At 37.4% G+C, this 24,625-nt stretch overlaps 1 protein-coding gene across 1 annotated transcript in view; it reads left to right on the plus strand.

The window, feature by feature from the left end:
- The window catches only part of OLFM3 (olfactomedin 3), a 46,486-nt gene extending 26,336 nt beyond the window's left edge, over positions 1 to 20,150 (plus strand). Inside the window, exons 2-6 of the mRNA XM_056497848.1 lie at positions 7,541 to 7,687; positions 9,188 to 9,343; positions 12,402 to 12,621; positions 16,071 to 16,177; positions 17,484 to 20,150. Of these exons, the coding sequence (XP_056353823.1) occupies positions 7,541 to 7,687; positions 9,188 to 9,343; positions 12,402 to 12,621; positions 16,071 to 16,177; positions 17,484 to 18,161 (1,308 nt within the window). The 3' untranslated portion in view covers positions 18,162 to 20,150. The remainder of the gene's footprint in view (positions 1 to 7,540; positions 7,688 to 9,187; positions 9,344 to 12,401; positions 12,622 to 16,070; positions 16,178 to 17,483) is intronic.
- Positions 20,151 to 24,625: the final 4,475 nt, after the last annotated feature.

The following is a 24,625-nucleotide window of genomic DNA, read 5'->3' on the forward strand; positions in this document are numbered from 1 at the left end:
AAGAGATTTTCTGGCAAGGGCACATACCTTTGAAACTGCCCTTAAAAAAGCCTGGATATTGCTACTCACAAGTAGCACTGCAAAGCCACAAGGTTTTGCTGAACAGAACCAGAGCAAGATGAAGAAAGCACAGTTCTCTAAGTGCAGAGAACTGCAATTAAACTGATGGCACAAGCCTGTGCTTCTTCAGTCCATCTTCAGCTCTATGAATGTTAATTGCCATTCCAGTTCTGAGAACTTTCCTCTGTGCATGCATTAACCTAATGTGAATAAAATAAATAATCATGCTCAGGAACATGACTAATGAACTATCATTTTTAAAATCAATGTACTACTGAGGACAATATATTACATTAAGTTAAAGAACTAAATATACTATAGAACAACAGTGCAATGAGGGAAGCTTTGGCTTTTCTTCTAGAGCTTACTTTCTAAACCTAACCTGTCAAAGTACAAACTTACTGACATTTAAGGGTCCTGATTTTGCTCTGCTTCAAAGGAATCCACTTAAGCCAGCTGAGCCACCAGTATGCAATCACTTCTACATAAAATGCAAGGTTTCAGGTGTTTGCATGATAGCATTTTCCCATGAACACAATTTTGAACTGGAAGAATTATTTAAGGTGGCATTGTTTGTTATATATATTAAATACACTACATCAGGGTTTTGTGACTTCTGCTGAACTTCACCATTTCCTGTTTCTTACAATCAATATTTTCCTCTGGCCAGGAGGTAATTAGTTTTTGGGGTGGCTGGCTGGGTATATTTTCACAGGTTGCTGACTCAGGACATTTGTTCTGTTGCTATTCCTACCACTTATGTTAATTACATTTTACAGTACAGAGATCCTACTACTTCAGTTGTAATAAGAAAATGTTGGGATGTATTCTCATTTTCAGTAGACTTAATCCCTATTAAAATGTAACAGGATCTCAAAATGAAAGTAAATATCAGAGACAAGAAGGGCCTTCAGACTATTTTTTGAATAATGGTCTTAAATAATACCTTTAGTAACCCTAGTAATTTGTAATATAGTAATTGAATATTACAGGAGTAGCATACAATACATTGAAATAACTAAAAAAGCAGGCAAACAAGTGTCTGCAGGAAGTATGCTACAGGTAAATAAATATATTTAGTTAATTATTTTCATATTTAGGTCTTTTACTATGTTTATATACACGGGGAAACTAGCAAAATTTTGTTTTCCTGTGCAGAAGCTTTGCATGAGCAAACACATCCTTTCACTATATTCAGATATCTCTTCAGTGAATTAATTTTTGGAGTATTTGAAACATTGCACAGCTCACCTTACTGTGTAACTACCACAAGATACTTAATTTCTGGATACACAGATTTTCTATTTTCTATTGCTGGGCGTCTCCTTAAGTTTATATAATAGCTCTTAATGGGTTTTTCAATTTCTTTTTTTAAAAATAAATTTACACGTGTCTTCCTTAAACTGCAGAGATTTGTGGAAATCATTCTGAATGGATATTGAAAGAGAAATGTCTAGCCTGAATTGATATAAAACTCCGAGAATCTGAAAAACTGCAGGATTAGAGTATCTTTAATGAATACATCCATGATGACACACAGCCATAAATATACATCTCTTCAGTTTCATTGCATCCAGGGTTCCTTCATAGCATTGCCAAAAGTCTTAAGAAACAGTAATTTGCTTATTTGAAGCAATTTCAGAAACTAAGTCCATAAGTGCCCTGGGGAAGATGCAGTAGCTTGTCTCTCAGCTAACTTTATACAAGTTTTCTCTTAAACAATCCCCATTAGAAGTCCTCACTCAGCACTTCTTTTACAAATAGTTCTTAAAAAAATAAAACTGCCCCTATGGCACAATGATTTCTAGACTGTTTCTTCTGCTTTTCTTTCGCCCCCTACACTCACTATATGAGAAAGATAAATTGCTCCAAAACCTGCAGTTCATTCTGTACCACTAGGGTAGAGTAGATTTAACAGCAAAGCCAAAAGAAGTCTCAAAATGTGTGATCCCCAATTTATCTTCTGTTTGCATCAAGCACCAATGAAGACATAGTGAGTCTGCCAGCCCTGGAAGTAATGCAATAATTCTTGGTACAAAACTTGTAAACTAACAAGAACAGTGAGAAATGTGACTCTTCACAGCCTCAATGTTCTTTTATGAACAATAAAGGTCTTAATAACAAGCTGTACAAATAATAAAGTCACAGATGTTTGTAATTTATGAGCAATCAGCAAATCATGGGAGGTCCAGAAAGGTTTCTGGTACTTTGATGAGCAGGCTGACAGTTCTGCCCCTTCCCCATGGACAGGTACAGAACCATATTTACAGACTTGAGCATATTTCTGCCAAAGCACTGATGAGAAGTGGGGGGGTTATTTGTGCTCAGCTCTTGCATTTCAGACATGAAACACATTGCTCTGCCTGGACTGAACTAATTAAGGGCTAATTGACTGTCTAGCACCTATAAAGAGATAATTCACCCATGCCATCTCCCACTGGAAACTGCAATGACTGTTAGCATAGAAAGGATTCTTTATTTAGTGGTCAGCATAAGACAATCATAAGTATTTATTAGTAAGAGTAGAAAGAGGGCAAATGAGGATATGAATGTTTTTAATGGATGATTAAATCTGGGTAGCTTGATCTCCTTTCATGCTGTGGATGTTGTGTGCTGCAGTCACGCCTCTCACTGCCAGCCTGCACTGGGATGATAATCACTCACTATGAAAACTCATTAGCTCCACAGCAATGAGTCCTCCACTGCTGAAGCTTGGTGCTGTTCTTAGTACCATGGCAATGATCTCTAACTGGATGTCCCAAACGCTCCCTTCTCTGGTAGGACTAAATACCACCAGAATAACCACTTCAGATACTCTAGTAAGTAGCTGTTATATGTTGCAAGCTATCTTAATGCTGAATTAGTGTGTAAGTGCTGGCAAAAGCGTTAGTTTGTTGCCTCTTTGTAAATCTCTTTTTAGCTGCTAATCTTCCTATCATCTCTTAATGCATGCTTCTTTTTGGGCATCATAAAACTGCACACTGGTGAGCATGTTGTGGTCTTACTATGAAAGGGAAGGTTTCAAAATAGTATCCTTAAATATGCAAGAGCAAATGCCTTCATCTAGAGCATGAAATGCTAAAAAGAGCACAGCAATGTCTTTTCATTTGCCTAGACTGTTCTTCCTATCTTTAATGCTCCAGGAAAATGCATTGTGTTGTTTAGAAAAATTATATCTGGCAGTAGCTTTCTTTTTGAAAATTGGATAATGTTACCTAGTAACTATTCATTACAATATGCAAAGGGTCTGATTCCTTCCTGTTTTTCCTTATTGGAATGCAGTTAAACAAATAAATGGCTGTTAGAAACAAAATAAAATTGGTACTACGAGGTTAGATACCAGAATTTTTAAAAGCTGATAATGGGAATAATACAAATGACAGAAATACCACTTTGTATCATTGACACTCACAGCAGTTTTGGTTTATAAAAACCTACAGGAAAACTGTGAATAGCTATGAGCTCTTGTCAAGCCTAAAAACTCAAGTAGCTTTAATGGGATGAGAGGGAACACTATCCTGGTATTCATAAATTAAATTAGAACATCATTTCCCTAAATGCTTAGTAAACACTCTTGTCTAGGTATCTTTTTGTGTAACTGCAATCAGATGTTTACATAATAGTAGGTTATGTAAAACATAAATTTAACTATTTGTATAGTAGTTCACAATTCTCAAAACTCAGAATTTTGTAACTAAAAATTATACATTTACTAACCAACATGTAATAATTGAATATATGCATGCAGGAAAAAAACTACTGCAGAAAATCACTGTATTTAATCTATAAATATTACTACTTCAAAACTAATTAAGTTGTAAGAAAAATTCAGTTATCTTTCAGAGCAGCAAGATGAAAATATAAAGAAAAGTTCTATTTTATTTTTCTTAAATGTAATTTCCTCTCACACAAATATATGTGCTCAAACTGATATGTTCAGATTCCAAGTAGTACAAAACTGTCATGCTCCCCCCTCAGCTACAACAGGGCACTGCTGATAGAAATGCCTTCTAAATAATATTTCAAGAATGCTCTTTTCAATCACTGAATTAAGCTATATGCATATTTTTTTTGTTTTGATAAGGGTAGCAGGAGTGCCAGTAGAGCTGGGAAAGTGATCATAAATACTTGATTATCTGAGCTTGATAACATCTGCCAAATAAAGAAAACACAAATTTCAATCATGTTCCTAATTCTTTTTGCACAAAACCAAGCACCCCAAATCTGGTACCTTTGTTAAAACTTTAGATGTTGGTTGAAAGACTGGATTCCCTAAGTGCACAGTAATACCAGGGTCATCACTGACTGATTTTTGGCTGCCATCCAGAATTCCCCACTGGCAGCTTCTCCAGTGAACTCTGCAGCATGAGCACTTCTCCAGAATTTCTCTCCTAGCACATACACAGCTCATAAATTGTGTATATTGTGCAGTGTAAAAAAATAGAACAAAACCTCCCAATTTCCTCCCTTCAGCTGGAATAATTTTACAAGGATGTAGGGTCAGGTAAAGGGCCTCCTCTTCTGAGCTCTGTTTCAGTACCAGGGCTGAAATTGCAAGACAAACCAGAAAATACTGTTTATGTTTGAGCAAAGATCCTAAGTAAGGTACTGTCATTTGACCTGTCACTATAGTAACAACAGAGGTGGCTGTAACAGTTTTAGCAGAACATATAAAAGTGCAAGTAGAAAAATAAATCATTTAGAAGTGAAATAAGTCTTTACTACAGCATCCTCCTATGGCAGTGGTTAATGTTAGGCTTTATAGTGACTCCTCTGTTTTCCCCATATTTTCAAGAACTAGCAAACCTTACTATTTTCCACTTCTTATTTCTTTTCTTATTTGTTTACTAAGGCCTGTCAGCAGTAAGCCTGCATTTGAAAAGTTGATGCAGTAGCTTCTGTAAGGTTTTGATGACTTCTAGCTCTTTGTCTGCACAGCAGCTTCTGCTTGAAGTAAGCATTAAATGTCAAACTAAAAGTAACAGAAAAATAAAGCTAAGTGTACCTTTGCACACATGCATGTTTTTCTTTGCCATCACTCACATTACCCATCCTAATTAATGAAGGAAGCCTAAAATTCCAAATAGAGGGAGTCACAGAAAAATTAGTAGAACTGTAGCCTAAATTTTGGGTGCTTATTTATTCATGGTTGTCAATAACCATGCTCTTGGTTAACCAGCTTCTCACTGTGAGAAATATTTTCCCAAACCGAAGTTATCTTTTTTAATCAGATGTATTTTAGACACCATAAAAGAATGCCTTCTAAGTTAAAGTGTTTTTTATTTCCTTAGATAAAGTCTAGAGAGGCACTTACAACCTCTCTGGCATAAATAAGTACCTTTGATGATTCAGACAGGATTATACAGCTTTACTATGGACTGTGTGATCCTGGTGTCTCATACATTGTCCAGTGTACAAAACTTACAAAATTTCCTTGCTGTTGCATGACCGCAGTGTTTGGCCATAAGTCCTACAAACATGGAAATTACTGGGGTAAATAGAGCTTACACTTTTCGAGGGTTACAGCCTTGAAAGGCTTCACTTGTTAAAGCTTGCAATTTTAGTAGCTTCTCAAACCCGATTTGTCTCTGCAGCCGTAATTTTATTTCGTTTTTATTGTTCTCCATATCTTAAACTAAATTCCCTTTGCCCTAAAAATGGTTGTACAGAGAATGCCATAGGTGCACTATAATTTAGCACTGGACACTGGTAGTGCCTTTCTGGCAAAACCTTAGGCAGGATCACCTTTTTAAGGAGAGAGAATGGGCAAGGTTGGAAGGGACCACAGTGGGTTCTCTGGTCCAGCCTCCCTGCTCAAAGTGATCCCAGAGCACATGACACAGGATGTGTCAGACAGTTCTGGAGTATCTCCAGTCAGGGAGACTCCACATCCTCTCTGGTCAGTCTGTTCCAGTGCATGATCAGCTGCACAGTGAAGTTCTTCCTCATGTTCAGGTGGAGCTCCCTGTGCATCAGTTCCTGCCCATTGCCTCTTGTCCTGTTGCTCATCACCCCTGAGCAGAGCCTTGTCCATCCTCTGACACCTCCCTGCAGGTACTGACAGACACTGATGAGGTGCCCTCTCAGTAAGGGCAAGCTCCCTCATCCCTTCTAGTCATCTGCATTGTAGGACTTTTTTTTTCCTTGCAAAACATGGTAATAACCCAATTTTGATTTTTTTTTTCTATTAACTCTGCAGTAGAATTGTCACTGCCATCTTCATCTCTGAAGAAGTGACTTCTTCAGAGGAGTCACTCTTGTGAAAAGCCTGTGCTCTTTTCTTACCTCAGTCCACAGGGATATTGGTATCTCTTCAGAAAAGAGGAACTCTGCAACTCCTGCACTAAGCTGCCAGAAAAGCATCAATATCAAAGCTTCCCAGTTCAAATAATCACTTTCTCCGCTGGCACTGAGTACAATTTTGTAATATAAATAGCAACTGATTCCAACTGTATCCAGACCAAAATTACTTCAATGATATCCATTAGCATCTGTAGTATAAAATTTATCACTCAGTACAATATTAGGAAAGAATAAAGTACAATATCAACTTTAAATTACAGTTTAAAAAGAAAGATCAAAAACTGCTTCTTGTATCTATTAAGTTCCATCATCTGAATGCTTTCAGTCATCTCATTATATTGCTTTCTGTGATTCCTACACTATTTCTGTGCATCCCATTAAAGAGATACTGAATCCCACATAAACATTAAATGCAGCTCAGTGTTACCCTCTGCAAACAAATGTGGGTTTGTTTGTTTGTTTTTCCTTCTTTCTCAGTCATGGTTGCTGTAAAAAAGTACAGGTAATGAATTTCCGTATTTCTGCTGTCCCAGTGAAGGACATGCAGTGTCTTAATCACCCTGTGGCTTGCTGGCCACAAGCCCCATTCCCCTGGCCTAACCAACCACTTTTCCATCCTGCCCTGAGCAAGCCCCTGTTCCCTTGGCTAAGTGCAGTGGAAGACCATGGAGAACAGTTCCTGTGAGGTGCAGCTTCAAGAGCAAACCTGTCCCCCACATCCAAACTGCTGCTGAGCCAATTCCCACCCATGAGTCACACACTGCACTCTCCCCAGGCTCATGTGTTTGTTCTTTCCTGTCTTTGTTGTTTCCATTAGTCTAAAGAAAAAGTCATCCAGGCTGAAAGGACATGTTTGTTCTCTGCTGATGAAAAGCTGTAACGTCCCTTTACAAAGAATTAAATCACCTGGTTTGTGCTGAATCACAAGCAGAATACTGTTCTCATCCACCCTGAAAACTGTGTGTGCTAAACTCTTCTGAAGAAGTACTGCAAAGGTGTGAGATATGGCAAAACTGGGAAACTACCAAACTAATTAGTTAAGAGTAATAATTACTGACTACTAGGAACCTCATTGCCGACATGTACTGCGAGAATAAAAATATTCTGCTGCAGTGTTATTTTCAAACAATAAAAAATCAATTCAGTTCCTTTGATTGTTATTATTTTGTTGTTACAGACTCAGATTAGCCCCAAGGAAGGGTGGCAAGTTTATAGTTCAGCCCAGGATCCTGATGGCCGTTGCATTTGCACTGTTGTTGCACCTGAACAAAACCTGTGTTCGAGAGATGCCAAAAGCAGGCAACTCAGACAGCTACTAGAGAAGGTAAGTCTTCCCAAAAAATTCCTCCTCTTGGCCATTAAACTTCCCATGGAAATCTACTGCTTTTTCTCTCAGTTAATACATAATGAACTAATACCTGATAAAAATTGTTCTTCAGGGTATATCACCTACCTGTGTTCTCGTCTCTGATCATTATTTATCTGTTTTCCTTACATCACACCTTTCCCAACCCAAGTTACATCTTCTCTCTTAGTCACTCCTCCCAAATTCTTTCTTACAGACAATAGGTCAGATTTTTCTGTGTAAAACCAGTTACAAATCCCACCTCAAACTAGCCCGGTGCTGTGGGATTTAAACTACAGCTTCTGCTTCGATCATGTGAGACTGCTGAAGGTCATTTCTCATCTCTTATGAAAAAATAATGAGGGAGACATCACAGCATCTTGAAAGAAAACTGTGCAGAGCATAAATAGTTCCAATTTTTTCATTGTTTCTTTTCCTCGTGTTTATTTAATCATTTTCTGGTGGTGCAAATTTTCCCCAACAGCCCAGTTATTAATTCCAGTATTATCAACTGTTGCATGTATGGTGAAACCAAGGAAGTCTTGTTTTGCATCAAGAGAAAAAATGTTGCAACTGTGAAAACACAAACATTTTGCATTCCCTATGCAAGTAACCAAGGTTGTAGGTACTGTATCACACCCAGTGGTACAAAACCTCAGGCCTGAGAGAATGTTTGAACAGCAGCAAAATTCAACATAAAATGTAAACTTTAAAATACATTTTTAGCACACAATTTTTAGTATTTTTCTGACTATAGAAAAATCATTCCAGTGCCAGATCCCCATATAATTTACTCTGGATGACAGATACTGTTGCATCATGGTGGTAAATTTCTCATTATATCTACAATACAAAGTCATTTGCTCTACAAAAGTCACCTAAACATTCACTACTTCTCATTTCTAAAAAAAAAAAAAATTTGTTTTTTTACCACTGAGACAATTGGATAAAATTTCTAATTTTCTATTTACCTACAGAATTATGAGGAAACACCTCTGTGGTGATTGACATGCCCCAGCTTAACTCTGGGTAGTCTTATGAATGCCTTATATTGAATGATTCTATAAATGCCTACTCACAATGAAAGTCATGCTCCTCATACTGAACAAAATCTGCAAATTTCAGTCCTTTCCCTCCCAAACTGCCTGGAAGGAAATATTTGCTATATGAGCACCTTCTGAACCACAGTCACATCTACTGCAGGTCTCAAAGTAGATCCTTACTGCCTGACAGCCTTTCCTGAGCCCAATGAAAAGGATGCTTAAAGGATCTCTCTAGCAGTCCAAACAATTTATGGCTTCAAGGTCTTGCCCTGTTCCCCAGTGTTTGTACTGTCATGCAGGTACAGAATGTAGAACTGTACTGTGGTAGAAATGACTCACAACTGATTTACAGAAGTGCATTGCATTGCCTGACATTTAACCAGGAAAAATGCAAAGCAACAAAAAGTGCACTTAGACAATGTTCTCTCTTTAACAGGTTCAGAATATGTCCCAATCTATTGAAGTTTTAAATCTACGGACTCAGAGGGATTTCCAGTATGTCTTAAAAATGGAAACACAAATGAAAGGGCTGAAGGCCAAATTTCGGCAAATTGAAGATGACCGGAAGACATTAATGACAAAGCACTTTCAGGTAGGTTCAGTTTTTACAGTAACTTTCAAACCTGCTGGAAACAATGTACTAAGTAGCAATGCATGGACTGCTAAGGTCTCAGTTTGAAATGCTCCTACAAGAGTGCCATTTAAAAGAAAAGCATAATAAATCTTCCTTTATGATGATAATCTTTTCCTCTGTTCAATTTAATTGTAATAGGGAAGAACTATTAATTATTAAGCCATTAGAGAAATGTCACTATAAACAGATTCCTTTTCTTTCTGTATCAATATGCATGTCATACTGAGAGATTTGTATTCTTTCAAGCTCCAGTGCTAAAGGGGAGATGCAGTGGAATTAATAGCAAACCAGTAGAGTTCTGCGCTTGTAGTGTTGCATGACATTTACTGCAGTTGAAGGGAAGAAAGGCTATAATAAATCAGTTTATTGTAATTTTTATCTGGCACAATTAAGATCTAATTTCATGTCTGAAGGTCTGCTGTTTTAAATTTGGGATAGGGAGGAGGGCAATCACTCCCAGTTACATTCGTGTGATTAAAAAGAGACTTCCACTGAATTTTAATGACAACAAAAACCACAAGCCAATCCTTTTGTGAGGAGGAAGAGTTGCAGATATTACAAGCAGCATTGTGTATTCTGAAAAAGCTACCTGAAGTGCTCTTCAGAAGAAAAATATTTTAAAAGCATATATAAGTTTTTTAAATATCAAGTATGATAAATTGATCTTTCAAGACTGTGAGGCCACAAAATAGGTTCTAGAAAATACATTCTGAGGATTACATTATATAATAATTACATAGCCAAGAGGTCTAGGGTTTTTTTTCAGAGCCACTGAATATCCAGTGGGTCTTAATAACATCAGGAATCAAGCAGACTAATGATCTGACTAGCAAGCTTTATAAATTATGTCACTGTTCTTAGTTTAGAGCTGTTTCAGCACATACTCCCAGGTTTTTGGTTAATAAGAAACATCTTCACCTTTTTTCTCTTTTATCCCTTATTGCTACAATAACAACAAATTTTCATAATTCTGTTATATATCCTATATTCTCATTTTAGTATTCCTTTGGAATGAAATATCAAAATTTTAATGTCTGATATGCAGTGTCAGAGACAGAAGAATAATACTCTAGTGCTCTAACCTTTTAAATATTCAATATTTCTATTGGCCAGTCATTTACCTTCAGTTTGACAATTTGCCAGGAGTATAAAACAGAGTTCCAGCCAATCCAGATATAAAATAATTTAAAAGGTCAAAATAATACAATATGCTGTTCTGAAATTTAGTCTACTAGAATTGCAGTGCTTTCTCTTTTCTGAGACAAAGAAATTATGTTGGATACAACATAACGCTCCATATAAAGGGCCACAAAGTATCAGAACACATCTACCACCTATCTATATTGCAATAGAAATTAGTTCTTGAACCACTCATCACAGCAGCAAGCTCTGGAGTCTCAGCAGAAGCAAAATTTTTTTTTTTTTTTTTTAATCATGGAAATATTAGAATGAAATTTATATGATTTACTGAACTGAGATATTCTAAATCTGTGTTTTCATGCTGACCAGAAACAAGGAGTACAAATTTGGTACAGACCACTCTTGAGCATATAGTCAGTCCATAATTGACTTTATGCCAGGCAGGGGGTACCTGATCGCCACCAAAAGTTACAGCAAGTTTGCTCAAATATGATACATCATCTAGTATAAATTCTACCAGGAATACATTACCTTCACTTCTTCAAACATATTTTATCTTCCTGAGTGTTTACAAGCTTTGCATTTTTTTCCCATTGCAGCTTACCTGGGGTTTTTAGTCATTCACTGTCCCAAAGAACTGAAACCTAAGATCATGATTGCAAAATGAAGTAACAAAAACCATGGTTTCTGGAGCTATCCTTTCTCTGTCACAAAGCCTACTTCCCCTGTCATCAAGGGAAAAATTACTATTCATTTTAACAGCATAAAGTAGGCTTGGGTTAAAATTTTAATGAAAACAGCCAAATAAAAATAGTTTTAACTATAAACAAAAGGACTTCACTTCTTTGTACCCATTTCAGGAACTCTGCTGCCATAATGCAATTGCAAGACTCCTTGAGAACAGAATCAACAGAAGCATTACTCTGAAATTGATATATAATAACATATCTGCTATATTTCAGTAAAGCAAAATCTTTTGACTGTAAGGATTCTTTGAGGTCTTCTACAGAATAGTAACAAAAAAAAACAACTTCAAACAATTGCTTTAGATTTAGTAAAGCCCCTATTATTAGTGCTTTTAAAAGAATAATTAAGAAATAAAAGATGGGCAACCAATATATGCTAAGACAAATTCTCAAAGTACAAGTCTCAAAAAAAAATCCAAAAGAGCAATCTGAGATTTCAAGGTGGAGCCTTACTTTCTTCAGTCAATGTTTAAGAATAGGATTGGCAATGCAACAACTGCACATGGCCAAAAACCCATTGGTGATATTCCAGAAGAGATGTCAACTTCAAGTTGACCAAGTTCAAAAGCATATACTGATGTAGCTGGTTGACAAGTACAAATCACAGTTAAAAACCATGGATTTTTACCTCAGCAGAAAAAAGTTATATATCATTGTGGCTGAAACAGGAATAAACACTTTTCAACAGACATTGAGACAAACAAAGAATTTACTACTTTTAGGGTATGAAATAAAGATTACCAGCTCATCAGCTATGTATGACAGCTCTGTAAACCAGGTGTGATCTTGAACACTACTGTGTGTTCAGGTCTATTCATCTTCAGATGACAGACACACTTAGGGGTGGTTTAAATCCTCTAGATGGGAAATCAGTGAGTTTGGTTCAGATCATTTGAAGATAACTCTTTAATTCCAATAAACAGACTGTTCTCTCATGCATTTAACTCCTTACTACCATTAACTCTGAGGTGTCAAGAGACTTTCACAGTAGACTAGTAATAGATCTGCAACAACAATAAATAATCATTTTCAAGTTGTTTTAATAACCAGGCATAAATATTACATGAAGGAAAATTAGGGGATTGAATTCCTTTAAACTTCTCTAATGCACATATGATTGCCTTTAACAGGAGTTGAAAGAAAAGATGGATGAGCTCCTGCCACTAATCCCAGTTTTGGAACAATACAAAACTGATGCCAAGTTGATCACACAGTTCAAGGAGGAAATTAGGAATCTGTCTACTGTGCTCACTGGGATTCAGGAAGAAATTGGTGCTTATGACTATGAGGAACTACACCAGCGTGTAGTCAATTTAGAAACCAGGCTTCGTGACTGCATGAAAAAGCTCAGTAAGTTAACAAGTTCATGGGAAATTTGGTCCCTTGGCTATGCATTTTTAGTTGTCTCTCTTTAGAAAGATTGTTTATGAGGAGGGGAGATTTGTTTGTTTCTTTGGTGAAAGACTGCATTATATTCTGATCTGTGCTACTGTAATAAAAGACAAGAATAATTCAACCTAAGGTCAGTTACATCATTCTAAGTACATGACATAATGTACTGCCTTACTGTATACAGAAGGAATTAGATGAAAAATTATAACAGATAGCAAATTCAAAATCTGAGGTTTAAACCCCTTAGAGAGTTACAAATATTCTTTCAAAAAAGCTCAGACTGCTACTAGAGTCATCTTTGGGGTGCTGATGTGAAAAAAAAATGATGAAAAGTAGTCTGGAATCAGTTTTGAGATGTCCACGTCATAACCCCAGCATGCTGATGTATCACCTGAGAGGCCACTCTGACTTTAGTCTTTAGCCTGTAATGTTAGTGCTAAGGAGATCTCCCCTTCTCTAATTCACATTACAATCTAACCAAACTTCATATCTAACTGAAAGGGATCAAAGCATGATTTCTGCAGGAGGCACAGCAGCAGTCCATTGCTACTGCTGCACCAGCTTTACCTCATGCCACCTCCATCTTGGCTGCTCCCATGCTGCCTTTTTTAGAAGTCAGACGTTGAGCATTTTTGAAAATCAGCACAAGCTCAGTATCAGCTGCTAAAACTAAGGGCCTAAGGATCAATATCAAGTATCAGCCTCAATTTCCATTAGAGATAGAAAACCTGCTTTACAAACAGTGCAGTCTCCCCTCTTCCCAGTCTATCCATGCATTTGGAGATTTCTGAATGGATCACTATTGCAGCCTGGATAACTACAGCAAACAATCCAGCCCCTTTATGAGAAAATAAACACTTCGCAATTTAACATAGAACACGAATAAAGTTGAAATTCCAAGGTTTAGGTCTGTGATCAGTGTCTGTTTTCAAGTGTGGGATGTTTACTTTTAAATGCTACCCAGGACATTAAATGTCTTCTTAACTGGATAAGTAGAACATCCTTATTTTTGTGATGCAGTAGAATGAGGAAAATCTAGGTTAAGTTAGCCTCTTAAATAATTTATTTCTTTATTTTATTCTGGAAATAGTGCAGTGGTGATGTGCTAAAATACATGAAAGACTTCTTCAAACAGCAATTTCTTATGATCCTATTTTCCCCTCAGCACACACACATAATAGCACATTACTGCATTTTCAGAAGGCAGTCGGGAGAAAACAGCTGTGTTGCAATACTGCAGCAAGAATAAACAGTATTTTGTGATTGTGAGTGTTCCAGTAAGTTACTAGATATCAAAAATCATCAGTTTGACAAGTATCTTGGTTTTTATTTGCTTTTACAGCATCTTGTAACAACAGAGAAGCAATGACAGGGTGAGATATATTTTGTACAACAGAATTACTAGGTATATTGACATCCTATCTATCCTGGATTCCTGCAACACATTCTAATCTCTTGATGTACCTAATGAAAAAAAAAACCCACATTAAAATGATATATATTAGCAGTAGAGAGAAAGTTTTTGTATAAAATAAATTATTAAACGTATCCATTTTCAAAAGGGAGTGGAACTTCTCAAGATGTAACACCAATTCATTCGCCCTTATTGGCATTATTCCCTGCTCTTAGATGCTTAAATGACTTTTATGATCCCCTACTAATGGACTGGCTGTTTTTCTGGCCTATCCCTGTGTGCCTTTTGAAGTACAAAAAGCTTCAGTTCAGCTTCCTATAGCTGCTGGGAGCTGGGGCTGTGTGCTCAGATCAGAGAGCACAAGGGGAAAGCAGCTTTCATACCAACAGCTGCTTTGTGGCCACTTTGGCCATGCTGGAGATGACCCAGCTGTGCCTGTCCATGCCAGCCTGATAGCCAGAAGCCAATGGCCTCAGTGTGCCACACTGATCTGGCTTGAATCTTCACAGATTTTGTTGCATTTCACAGTGTATGCAATAGCTATTCTCTGTTCTTCTCCCTAGCAGGTGTTTTTCAGCAGTATAATGCATTATTTATATTGTCCTGGCCACTTGAAAGGGTTCTTCCATCTGCACTGGCAACACTTTCAACACTCATTGCAGTACAATAAGCAGTTGTCTTACTTTCACTGAGGTTTAGTGATTACCACAATAGTTGTGATGACTGAATTTTGCTCCTTCTCTTTGGAATAAGAGAAGAACCAAGATGAAGCTGCTGGGAGATTAGTTGACCAAATTTTTAAAGGGTGCATGCAGCTAAACACTAGGAATAGAGCGCATGTGATTATATACACACCACAAATTCACATGTAATTATGCATGTATGGGTCTTTTGCTGATAGTCCTGTAAGTCATGGGTATTTATAAGAGAATACAGGTTGCACAGTATGCTTGGAACCCTCCTATTCTTGTCATGACATACTTAGGAATTTGGAATAAAACTTACATGGGAGTAATAGAAGCCAATACTCTGACGTATAATTAGAGTAGATATATATTGGATTCACATCTAGCTACCCTCTCTTTTGAGCTGAACAAATTCACCCTCAACACCAGATATCGTTTGTTTTCCACATTTCCAAGATATGGTTATCAGTATAGCACAACAAAGCACCTACTTTTAAATTTTAATAGTTAATTGCTTCACTTGTTTTTACATTCTTTTCTTCAAAAACACACTATTTGACCTAATTATGTGCACACCACTGTGTGATATTAAATCTTGGTAAACACTAATACTAATATATATCTTATTAATGTCCCCTAAAATATAGATTTTTGAGTTGTCAGGAAGGTCAACATCCAAGATGGTATTGACTTTCACTATTTCCTCCCAGACAGGCAAATAGATTAGAAGCCAACCAATACAGCCAAGCTTGCTAAATACTTTTCATACTCACTTTCTTCTGTACAGAAAGAGCCATGGGTGTGTAAGCAGGGGGCAGTCAGGCTCGAGCTTTAAGTTGTTGTTCACAATGCTGTGCCTACAAGCTCATTTTTGTGTCTGCCCTTAACCACCTTGTTACCCAGGACAATGGAAAACTGAAACATCCATCAATCCCAGCTTTGTGCTGAACTTTCTGAGGGCAAAAGTGTGGAGGGTATTAAATAATTTCATTTATTATTAAATGTTCTTCACTTCAGCTCAGAAGATATTCTACCAGTTGTATTTCAGCTTATACCCAAAGACCATAACTGTGCTTCAAAAGATGTAAATACAAAAATCTATAACAATAAAATTTTATGTGTATATTTTTGCATATTTATATTACTCTTCAATATGGAAAAGTTCTTCCAGTGAAGGTGACAATCAATCTTCAATATAAACATGAATCCCCTAGACTGCTCACAATGTACTTTGAAGCATTTGGTCTTGTGCTCTGACTCATGTCAAGGAGAGTTGTGCATAAATGCATTTGTTTTTTTTATTTCAGCATGTGGCAAATTGATGAAAATTACAGGCCCCATTACAGTGAAGATATCTGGAACCCGATTTGGAGCCTGGATGACAGATCCATTGGCATCAGAGAAAAATAACCGAGTATGTCAAGGCACTATCTTTGTCTTCTGGAGTCTTACTTGCTTTATTTTAATCTTTTAAAGGATTTTTTCCCCTAAGAAGTTAAATTTTCCACTTCATTCATTTTCACACTCAAACATCTCTAGAGAAAAAACTATTTTTTGGAAAAATATCCAAAGACAAATGTTATCTAAGGACTCTTGTGCCATTTACTTCAACTTTTTCAGGATTCACAAACATCTATCAGAACTGACAACCCAATTTCTTTATTTCCTAATATATTTAATTGTGTTTAGGTCTTTTCAAGAAGCAGAGAAATCTAAAACAAACACCAACATTTTGATCCAAGAGCAGGACCATGAAGCAGTACAGTTAAAACTGGCAGGATTAGGCCCCATATAGGCTCTAGTCAGATCATTTTCTCCAGGTTGTTATTGTTTTGTTATTTGGATCTCTAACAGGATCTCAAATTGGCTACAGTTTTGAGAAGATGCTCTCTCTCCATTAAAGGGCTTTGGAAGTCAAAATTCTAGGTTTCATTTGTATGAGACCCACAACTTTTTTTTTTTTGAATACAGAAAAAAAACCAAAGACAACATAAAAGGCAAAAGAAAAATTATAATAAATAAAGATTTGTGTGCAGCTCTCTGCTGCCTGCTGGGTCCATGCAGATTTGCTACTGAATCCAGAAATCTTAGTGACCTTTGGGAGAACAACAAACTCTGAGAAACTAAAAGGAGAAAATGCAAATTGCATGAAGGAAAAAAAATGAAAAAAAACGGGGGAATGGAAGTTGCAGAAGAACAGTAAAAAGAAGTAATAATTCTGCTTTAAGAGGGAAAAATGGCTGTGAAACTTTACTTGTTTCATTGCTATTGTTTTTGGTTCCTTTACTAAGAAAATACTATTCTTCTTTGAATAGAGAATCAGCTGAAAAAAATTTAACCACTTTTATTCCTAAGTATAAATTCAAGTTTATCTCACATGCCATTTCCCATCTCTCTCTTAGATTATTAGTCTCTGGAAATATCTTTAGCAAGGACCATATAGCAGAGGCCCAAACACTGAATAATCCAAATTTCTCTGAAAATGCAGACACTGTAGTTAGTAACAGTTGTGTTGAGAGTTCACCCATACAGATAAGTTTGATTCAGAAATTCAAGAGTTTCCCCTGCTTTTGTAACTGAAATGTGGGCAATATTGCACTTTGATAGCCTGCTGCACATCTAAAACTTGTTTTTCTTCTTTTTCTACAATGCTTTTATTGTGCCATGTCATACCACACACTGTACAAGATGTTCACTCCCACTCTTGGTTTTCTTTCCAGGTCTGGTACATGGATAGTTACACTAACAATAAAATTGTCCGTGAATACAAATCCATCGCAGATTTCGTCAGTGGGGCCGAATCAAGGACATACAACCTTCCATTCAAATGGGCAGGAACCAACCACGTTGTCTACAATGGCTCCCTCTATTTCAACAAGTACCAGAGCAACATCATCATCAAGTACAGCTTCGACACGGGGCGGGTGCTGGCGCAGCGCAGCCTGGAGTACGCTGGCTTCCACAATGTCTACCCTTACACCTGGGGGGGCTTCTCTGACATCGACCTGATGGCAGATGAAATTGGGCTCTGGGCTGTGTATGCCACCAACCAGAATGCAGGCAACATTGTCATCAGCCAGCTGAACCAGGATACGCTGGAGGTGCTGAAGAGCTGGAGCACGGGCTACCCAAAGAGAAGTGCTGGAGAATCCTTCATGATCTGTGGCACCTTGTATGTCACTAACTCACACTTAACAGGAGCCAAGGTCTACTATTCCTACTCCACCAAAACCTCCACTTATGAGTACACAGACATTCCTTTCCATAATCAGTATTTTCATATATCCATGCTTGACTACAATGCAAGAGATAGAGCTCTCTATGCCTGGAATAATGGACATCAAGTCCTGTTTAATGTCACCCTTTTCCACATCATTAAAACTGAGGATGACTCATAATTTTCTTTCCCTTACCTCCCTCCCTCAAAGCAGTCTCATTTGTGATTAACTCTTTTAGAGTCCATCTCTCTCCGTTTCTTTTTAATTTACATTTCTTTCTTCATTAAACAAAAGCAACATTTTCTACTATGTAATGCATTTCAAATGTGGCTGAATCTGTCAAAAAGGACCTGTCAGAAATAAAAAGCATCTTAAGTCATGTTTCTGCAAGGTCTGACAAACCTTGTCTTGAAAAGCACTAAAGAGGATTTAAATGGCTAAAGACAGTTTTTAAAAGATTATGATCTGCCTTATTTTAGAGTCAGAGACTAATGGTGGCTTAAATGCATGAATGTCTTTTTTTACCTCATTTTTTGTTTTAATATATTGCTTAACTTCAGGAAACATATTGGTAGTGTCAGACACGTTGCACATTGTATTTTTTTATTTATTCTGAAAGAAAGATTTAGGAATTTAATTTACTTAGACAAGGAGTATGATTCATTTTGCCATCATCCAATTTCAGATGTGGTGCTGTACAGTATGTTTTTAAATCTCTTGCAAACATTTTATCAACAGTATGTATTTCTACCATTGTAACCACCATTGTGCAATTGTATCTCTTCACTTATGTGAAAGTAAACTAAGTACTATTTTTTATAAAATATATTGAAGCTTAATTACAATTCTGGCTATGAGTCAATTGAGAGTGGTAAAAATCTGATAAAAGGTTATTTCTGAGAAAGAACAGTAGCTTCTCAGATGCATTATTTCTATTCTCAGCTTTGCTTCCTAGATCCCCTCTTCTCCACTGGTGCTTATTGGCACATTTACAACTTTGAAGCTTCACACCACTTCCAAAACTTGCTCTGCCCAGTTTTTATCTCCTGCTACTGGGTTTTCTCTCTCAATCTTTTTCTCCTACTTTCTTGCCTTTCAACATTTGACTGCCCTTGTTTATGCTTATCCCTGCTGCAAAATTTACAAGCCAGAAGCTGGAAGGGGCTGTGTCTGCCAGCTGAGAGTGGGTGTGCCTCCCATGTTTGTGCTGCTCTGGGGTGCTGAGGAGCAATGGTAAAAGCCAAGCTGCTTTCCATCTGCCTGCCTTCTTATTCATAATAGGAGAACATCTGTCTGTTGACAAAACTCTGTAGCAATCACAGAAAATACACCAGGGAAGGTGCAAAGGCCAGGTGATCACTGTGGCCCCTGGTATTCACCATAATTCCTGTTAGGGAACATTGAGGTCAAGCTATTCCAAAGAGGTTTGGGGCTTACTAGCAGTAGAATTATTACACCCAAACAGGTGCCTTCAAGAAACAAATACTTCTGAAAGCTGTGTGAGTTGCTTTACTGTCTCATTAGAAACTGGGAGGCACGAAGGGGTGTGCATAATTGAGAAAAAAGGAATGAGGTGCTATATATCCCTTTTGGCAAAAATTGAAAGAAAGTAACATTAAGCACTAGTAATCAGGCTTTTTTATTAGCTGGGCTCTAACATAATGGAAAAAGACAGGTATCTGAAAAATTCTGTGAAAGCTGTGTTCCTCACACTATCTGAGCTTCTAATTTTATATCCTTTGAGAGTGAAAAGCCAGGCATTTTATTTGCTGGTTCTTCTAATGTACCAGTTGAGACCATCTAAAGTCTCATTAATGTTTTCATTATCATAAATATATGTGTCCATATATGTTTACAAGTATGCTTTATAATACAAGCCCATGTGAAGCTGAACAAATTGTCTTATTTTTTCCTACCTGTTGCAAAACAAAAAAAAAAAAATGCAAATAAGGTTTCAAACACTGATAAAGGAGGCAAAAAAACTAACAACAAATTACATTACAACATGACCAGAGAAAAGTTACTTTCTTGTTCCCATCTCCTCTCTCCTCCTTAGATGAAATGGTAGCTGTTATCCCATACAATCACTTACACAGTATTTGGGGAGACTCAGTTCAGCTAACTAGACAAATCACTTCCCTCCTGTAACCAACTTTCCTGTATTGACAATGAAACCTCCTCTGTGACATATGAAAATGTATATGACTACTCATTAAAAAAGGTATTTTATGTTATACAGGGATGTTTTATGAAAATGGAGTATGTTCAGATTTTTATCAAAAGCCATAAAACAAACCTCAGCCTTTCCCCCGTACAGAGTAACTTCAACAAAATAAAAGTTTTTTCAATCAATAGGGCATTTGTAAGAACATCAGTCAATAGATTAAGAAATTAAACTTCTTCCTACTAGAAGAATAGTTATGATCTTTATCTGAAAACAATGGTTACCAGCATATTTCTTTATAGGAATTTCATACTGTATTATTACCATACATACAGTAGTATAGGTTGATAACAGTTCTGACAGTAAGATAACTCTCACCTGATTTCAATACCATTTTTACAGGGTAACACACTCCTATAAGTCAAAGGAAAGAAAGAAACAGACACTACTACATGGTGCTAGAGATGGATGGAAAAGAGGGGTAGCAAAAGCACCTTTGTAAGGTGCTTTGTCATACCAAGATAAATCCTGCCCTAAATTAGTAACAACAAGTTGGATTCCAGTATTTAAACATGGAATAGCAGCTTCCATGTGAATATGAAGAAGAGTTGCACCAGGTTTTCATAAAAGCATCCAGCCTCTTAAAGACCAAGGATATTGGTCTCTGTCTTGAAATACAGACATGGAGGAAAATTCGCATTTTCTTAGAAATTTCTACTCAACTTCTTGCCAGCTGAGCATGAGCAGAAGAGCCAGTGGAGTTTTCCTGTATCTACTGCTTCAGAACATTCAATTAAAGTAATTACGTTGCAGAAAGACAGAGTCCAAGTGACACAAAGCTTCCTCAGGATTTTGTTTCAAAAATGGCAGAGGTTAAACACAGCTCACTCTAAATGAATGCAATATTTAGATCAGCTGCATTCTGGCTCCACCTCTGCATCCACTGTACAGAAGTACCATTTTCCCTAGAAACTGTGAGACTGATATACCATAGCAACACAGGAAAGTATATGAAGACACACAATAATGACAGCTAACAGATCAGATTTGACATCTCAAAACAATCTATTTTACTGTGCCTTTTGAATTCCTATTACACATTTCTTACAGTGTACATCAACAAGAAGAACCCACTGGGCCAGAAATAGTCATTTTTTCCTCACACTTTATCAGCCACCCACACAAACCACTCCAGTTTATTTTTCTTTGCCTTTTCTCTTCTTTTGTTTGTTCTAATCATCTTCATCTTCATATAAACCTGCCTCAACCCCTCTCATTTTGCAGTATGTTTAATGAATGGCTGTCCAGATAGAACCCAGACGATTTACAGTACAGCAAGTTTCATCTGGAAAAGGTGCAAATTTATTTATCCAGTTACATAAAATTTAGCTCTAGCATGTCCATAAAACTGCCTACAAGCAATACTGATTGTGAATCATGGACTGCTCTACAGAAATAATTTTAAACAAATTCAAGACAAATTTCTTCCCTTTTATTTTAAAGGAAATATTTTGCTTCATGCCCACCATGATAAGAAATTAATTCAAATTAAATTCATCATTGTCCCCAGCAGGTTTAGACATCCCTTTGTTCTCTCTGGCTGACAGCCTCAAGGTGGTCAGCAGCACTTCTAACTCCAGGAAATCAGGCCTCTCAGTAATTGAGCGTTCACACTGTCAAAGGTGCCTTTCAAGTTAACTCCAAGTCTGTGTCACAGCATGCAAACAACTGTTTATTTAGGTGTCCCTCATCTCGGCAAATTCGGCTTGCTGTCACCTTGAGGGACGTGCATGGTGGCTCAGGAGTGTCCCTGACAGTGCAGCCCAGGAGGGACAGGTGCCTTTTGGGGATGAAGTGTGCAGGAGAGCTGTGGTTTTTCATTAAGAGCTGCAGTTACTCATTACTGCAGCTCTGAGAGGAGCTTGTTCCTGGGGGAAAAGCACGCAGCACCTCCTCGGGACTGCAAGGTCATTTACAGACATTAATTCAGACCATTTCCCACTCAGTCAGGAAAGAAGGGACATTTGTACAAATCTCAATGTTGAGGCTGAGCACCTTGGGCACAGAAGTGCTCAGCTTAAGCCCAGCAGAGCCCAGCTTTGGTTCACCAGTAATTGTTAGATTTTCATTCTCAAGTCAGTGCATCACTCCTTAGCTCACTTCTGAGACAAATATATATGTCAGAAAGTTCATCTCCCACACTCTTCCACTGATTTTTAATATTTTGCCTGTTTTGTTTTTGGCCTAGAAGACCTGTGTCCATTGGTAAAGTGGCTGGTTAATTCACAGTCGTAGTATGCCTGCCATGGGTGATTCCCTCCAGTAATTCCCAAGGGAAAAAATGTCACTTCATATGGAGTGACTTTATTCCCTTCCTGGAGGAGGAGCCCAAAGGTTGCTCCCACAGCTGGGCAGTGTCAGGGAGGGGCATTACCTTGGACACAGAGCTCTGCCATGACCCACAGCACAGCCCAGCCATGCTCAGGAGGAACAGAGGGTCCTCCTAAAACACACATTAGGCTCTTACACCTCTGGAAGAGCTCTCTTCACAGCACAAATCCCATCAAAGCAGTTACAAAAGCAGTTCTGTCCACCAGGCCAAGTGAGGGAGGAAAATGTGACAATTTTTATACGCTTTGACACATATTTGGGAACTGAAGTAGGATTTGGGAGATTCACAGGCCTCGTCCTGGCCCTGTGCCCAGGAATGAATTACACTCTGAAATACTAAACTGCACTCTTATGGCAAATGCTAAAATTCTGTTATTCCAATAGCAATGCAATATCATCATAGTGAGAAGAGAAACCACACACATCAGAGCTCCTAATCTGCAAGACAATAATGCTGTAAAATACAACATATTAAGAAAATTATCCAAATTAAGTGTTTCTCTATATATATGCACTAGCTTGATAACACTCATAGTTTTTCAACAGAATACACAAAATGCCAGCTCAGATGATTTTCTTGGTATTACTGAATAATAATATGCATTACATGACTAAGTAATTATGGAATTGGATATTTATGTACCATCTAAAAATGAAGACTTATGTCATTCAACTGACTCACAAAAATTTTTAAATCCTATAATTATGAGCATGGAACACTGCTTATTTTCCATATTAAATCAGAACAAGAAAACACATTTAAATAGAAACATTTTATGCCACAGTGTAGGATGACATTTCTATTAAAGACAAAAATTTGAAATCAGTGTATATAGTGCATCAAATACATATAGATGAAAGAGCTACATAAATTTCAGGTTTTTGTTTTCCTTTCCAAACTGCACTTAGAAAAAGCACAGAATCAATTTTACAGATAATACAGAGAGATGCAGATGTAAATGCAGACACATGACTGCACCTGGGTTGTACATGACATTTACAATCATGCCTGGAGAGACTATAGCATGTCTGGGCAAGACCTTACACACTGAATGAAGAAATAACAGCCAGAAAACAATCCAGTATGTAACATAGGAAAGCTACTCCCCTGTTAGCCAGACTTCCCAAAATGGAGATATTTCTTCTACCTGGAACAAAATCAGTCATGCCTTGCAGAGGCTGCAGCCAGCCAGAGAGACTGGGACAGCCATGGTCCCCAGTACCCAGGCAGCTGTCACCATGCAGTGCAAACAGCAAGATAGTCATCCTGTGGAAACTGTGAAACCCTCAGCAGATAGTACTGAGAAATCCTAATGTTCCACATAGTGGTCACGTTCATAGTAAAGTCAAGCAAACTGTGTGACAGGATTTGTAAGAAAACAGTCTTAGTGTAAATAGCTCCTGTCTAAGTTCTTTGCCAAAGTTTTGTGCCACTGTCTAGTTAGTCCACTTAGTGGCACAGACTCAGGAACATTTTGTTCATTATTGCCACCTGGGCACCCAGGAATCAGGGGAGAAAGACTGGGGTGATTTATTAGATTTAGTACAGAAATTCTGATAAGCAGATTGCTATGGCAAGTCTAGAAACACTAATTAGGGCTTTTTCAACTTTTTTTTCTTATTTGTATTCTTTTGGAACAGCTTTGCCATCTGCTGATAAATAGGGATTCCTCTGGCCTGCCAAATAACCCATTTAAAATAGCATACACTCACAAATATTGAAATAGAAATTGGCCCCATTGTCATGCCTGCATGCCTTGTCTGTGTGAATCCACCTATCAATATTAACAGCTAAATTATCTTTCACTGACACTATTGGACCCAGTCCTGTAAAATTTCAGAGCCCTTTTACAAGGTGTTTCAGTAAGTTATGGAAAAGGCCCTTCGGCATTTCAAGCAATTAATTAGCTGTCTGTTCAATAAATACTCTTTTGCTTCCCTTCTACATAAATAAAGCTATAAACTTTAAAAGGAGCATTAAGAAACCATATGTGAAAATATTTTTATACCAATAAGAGCTGTAAAAGAACCGACTAAATTATTTGTCTACCCAGTGATGCTGAGAATATGTAAAAGGTGGGAAGTTTCA

The sequence above is a fragment of the Oenanthe melanoleuca genome, chromosome 8 (assembly GCF_029582105.1).
Source record: "Oenanthe melanoleuca isolate GR-GAL-2019-014 chromosome 8, OMel1.0, whole genome shotgun sequence".
Classification (NCBI taxonomy): Eukaryota; Metazoa; Chordata; class Aves; order Passeriformes; family Muscicapidae; genus Oenanthe; species Oenanthe melanoleuca.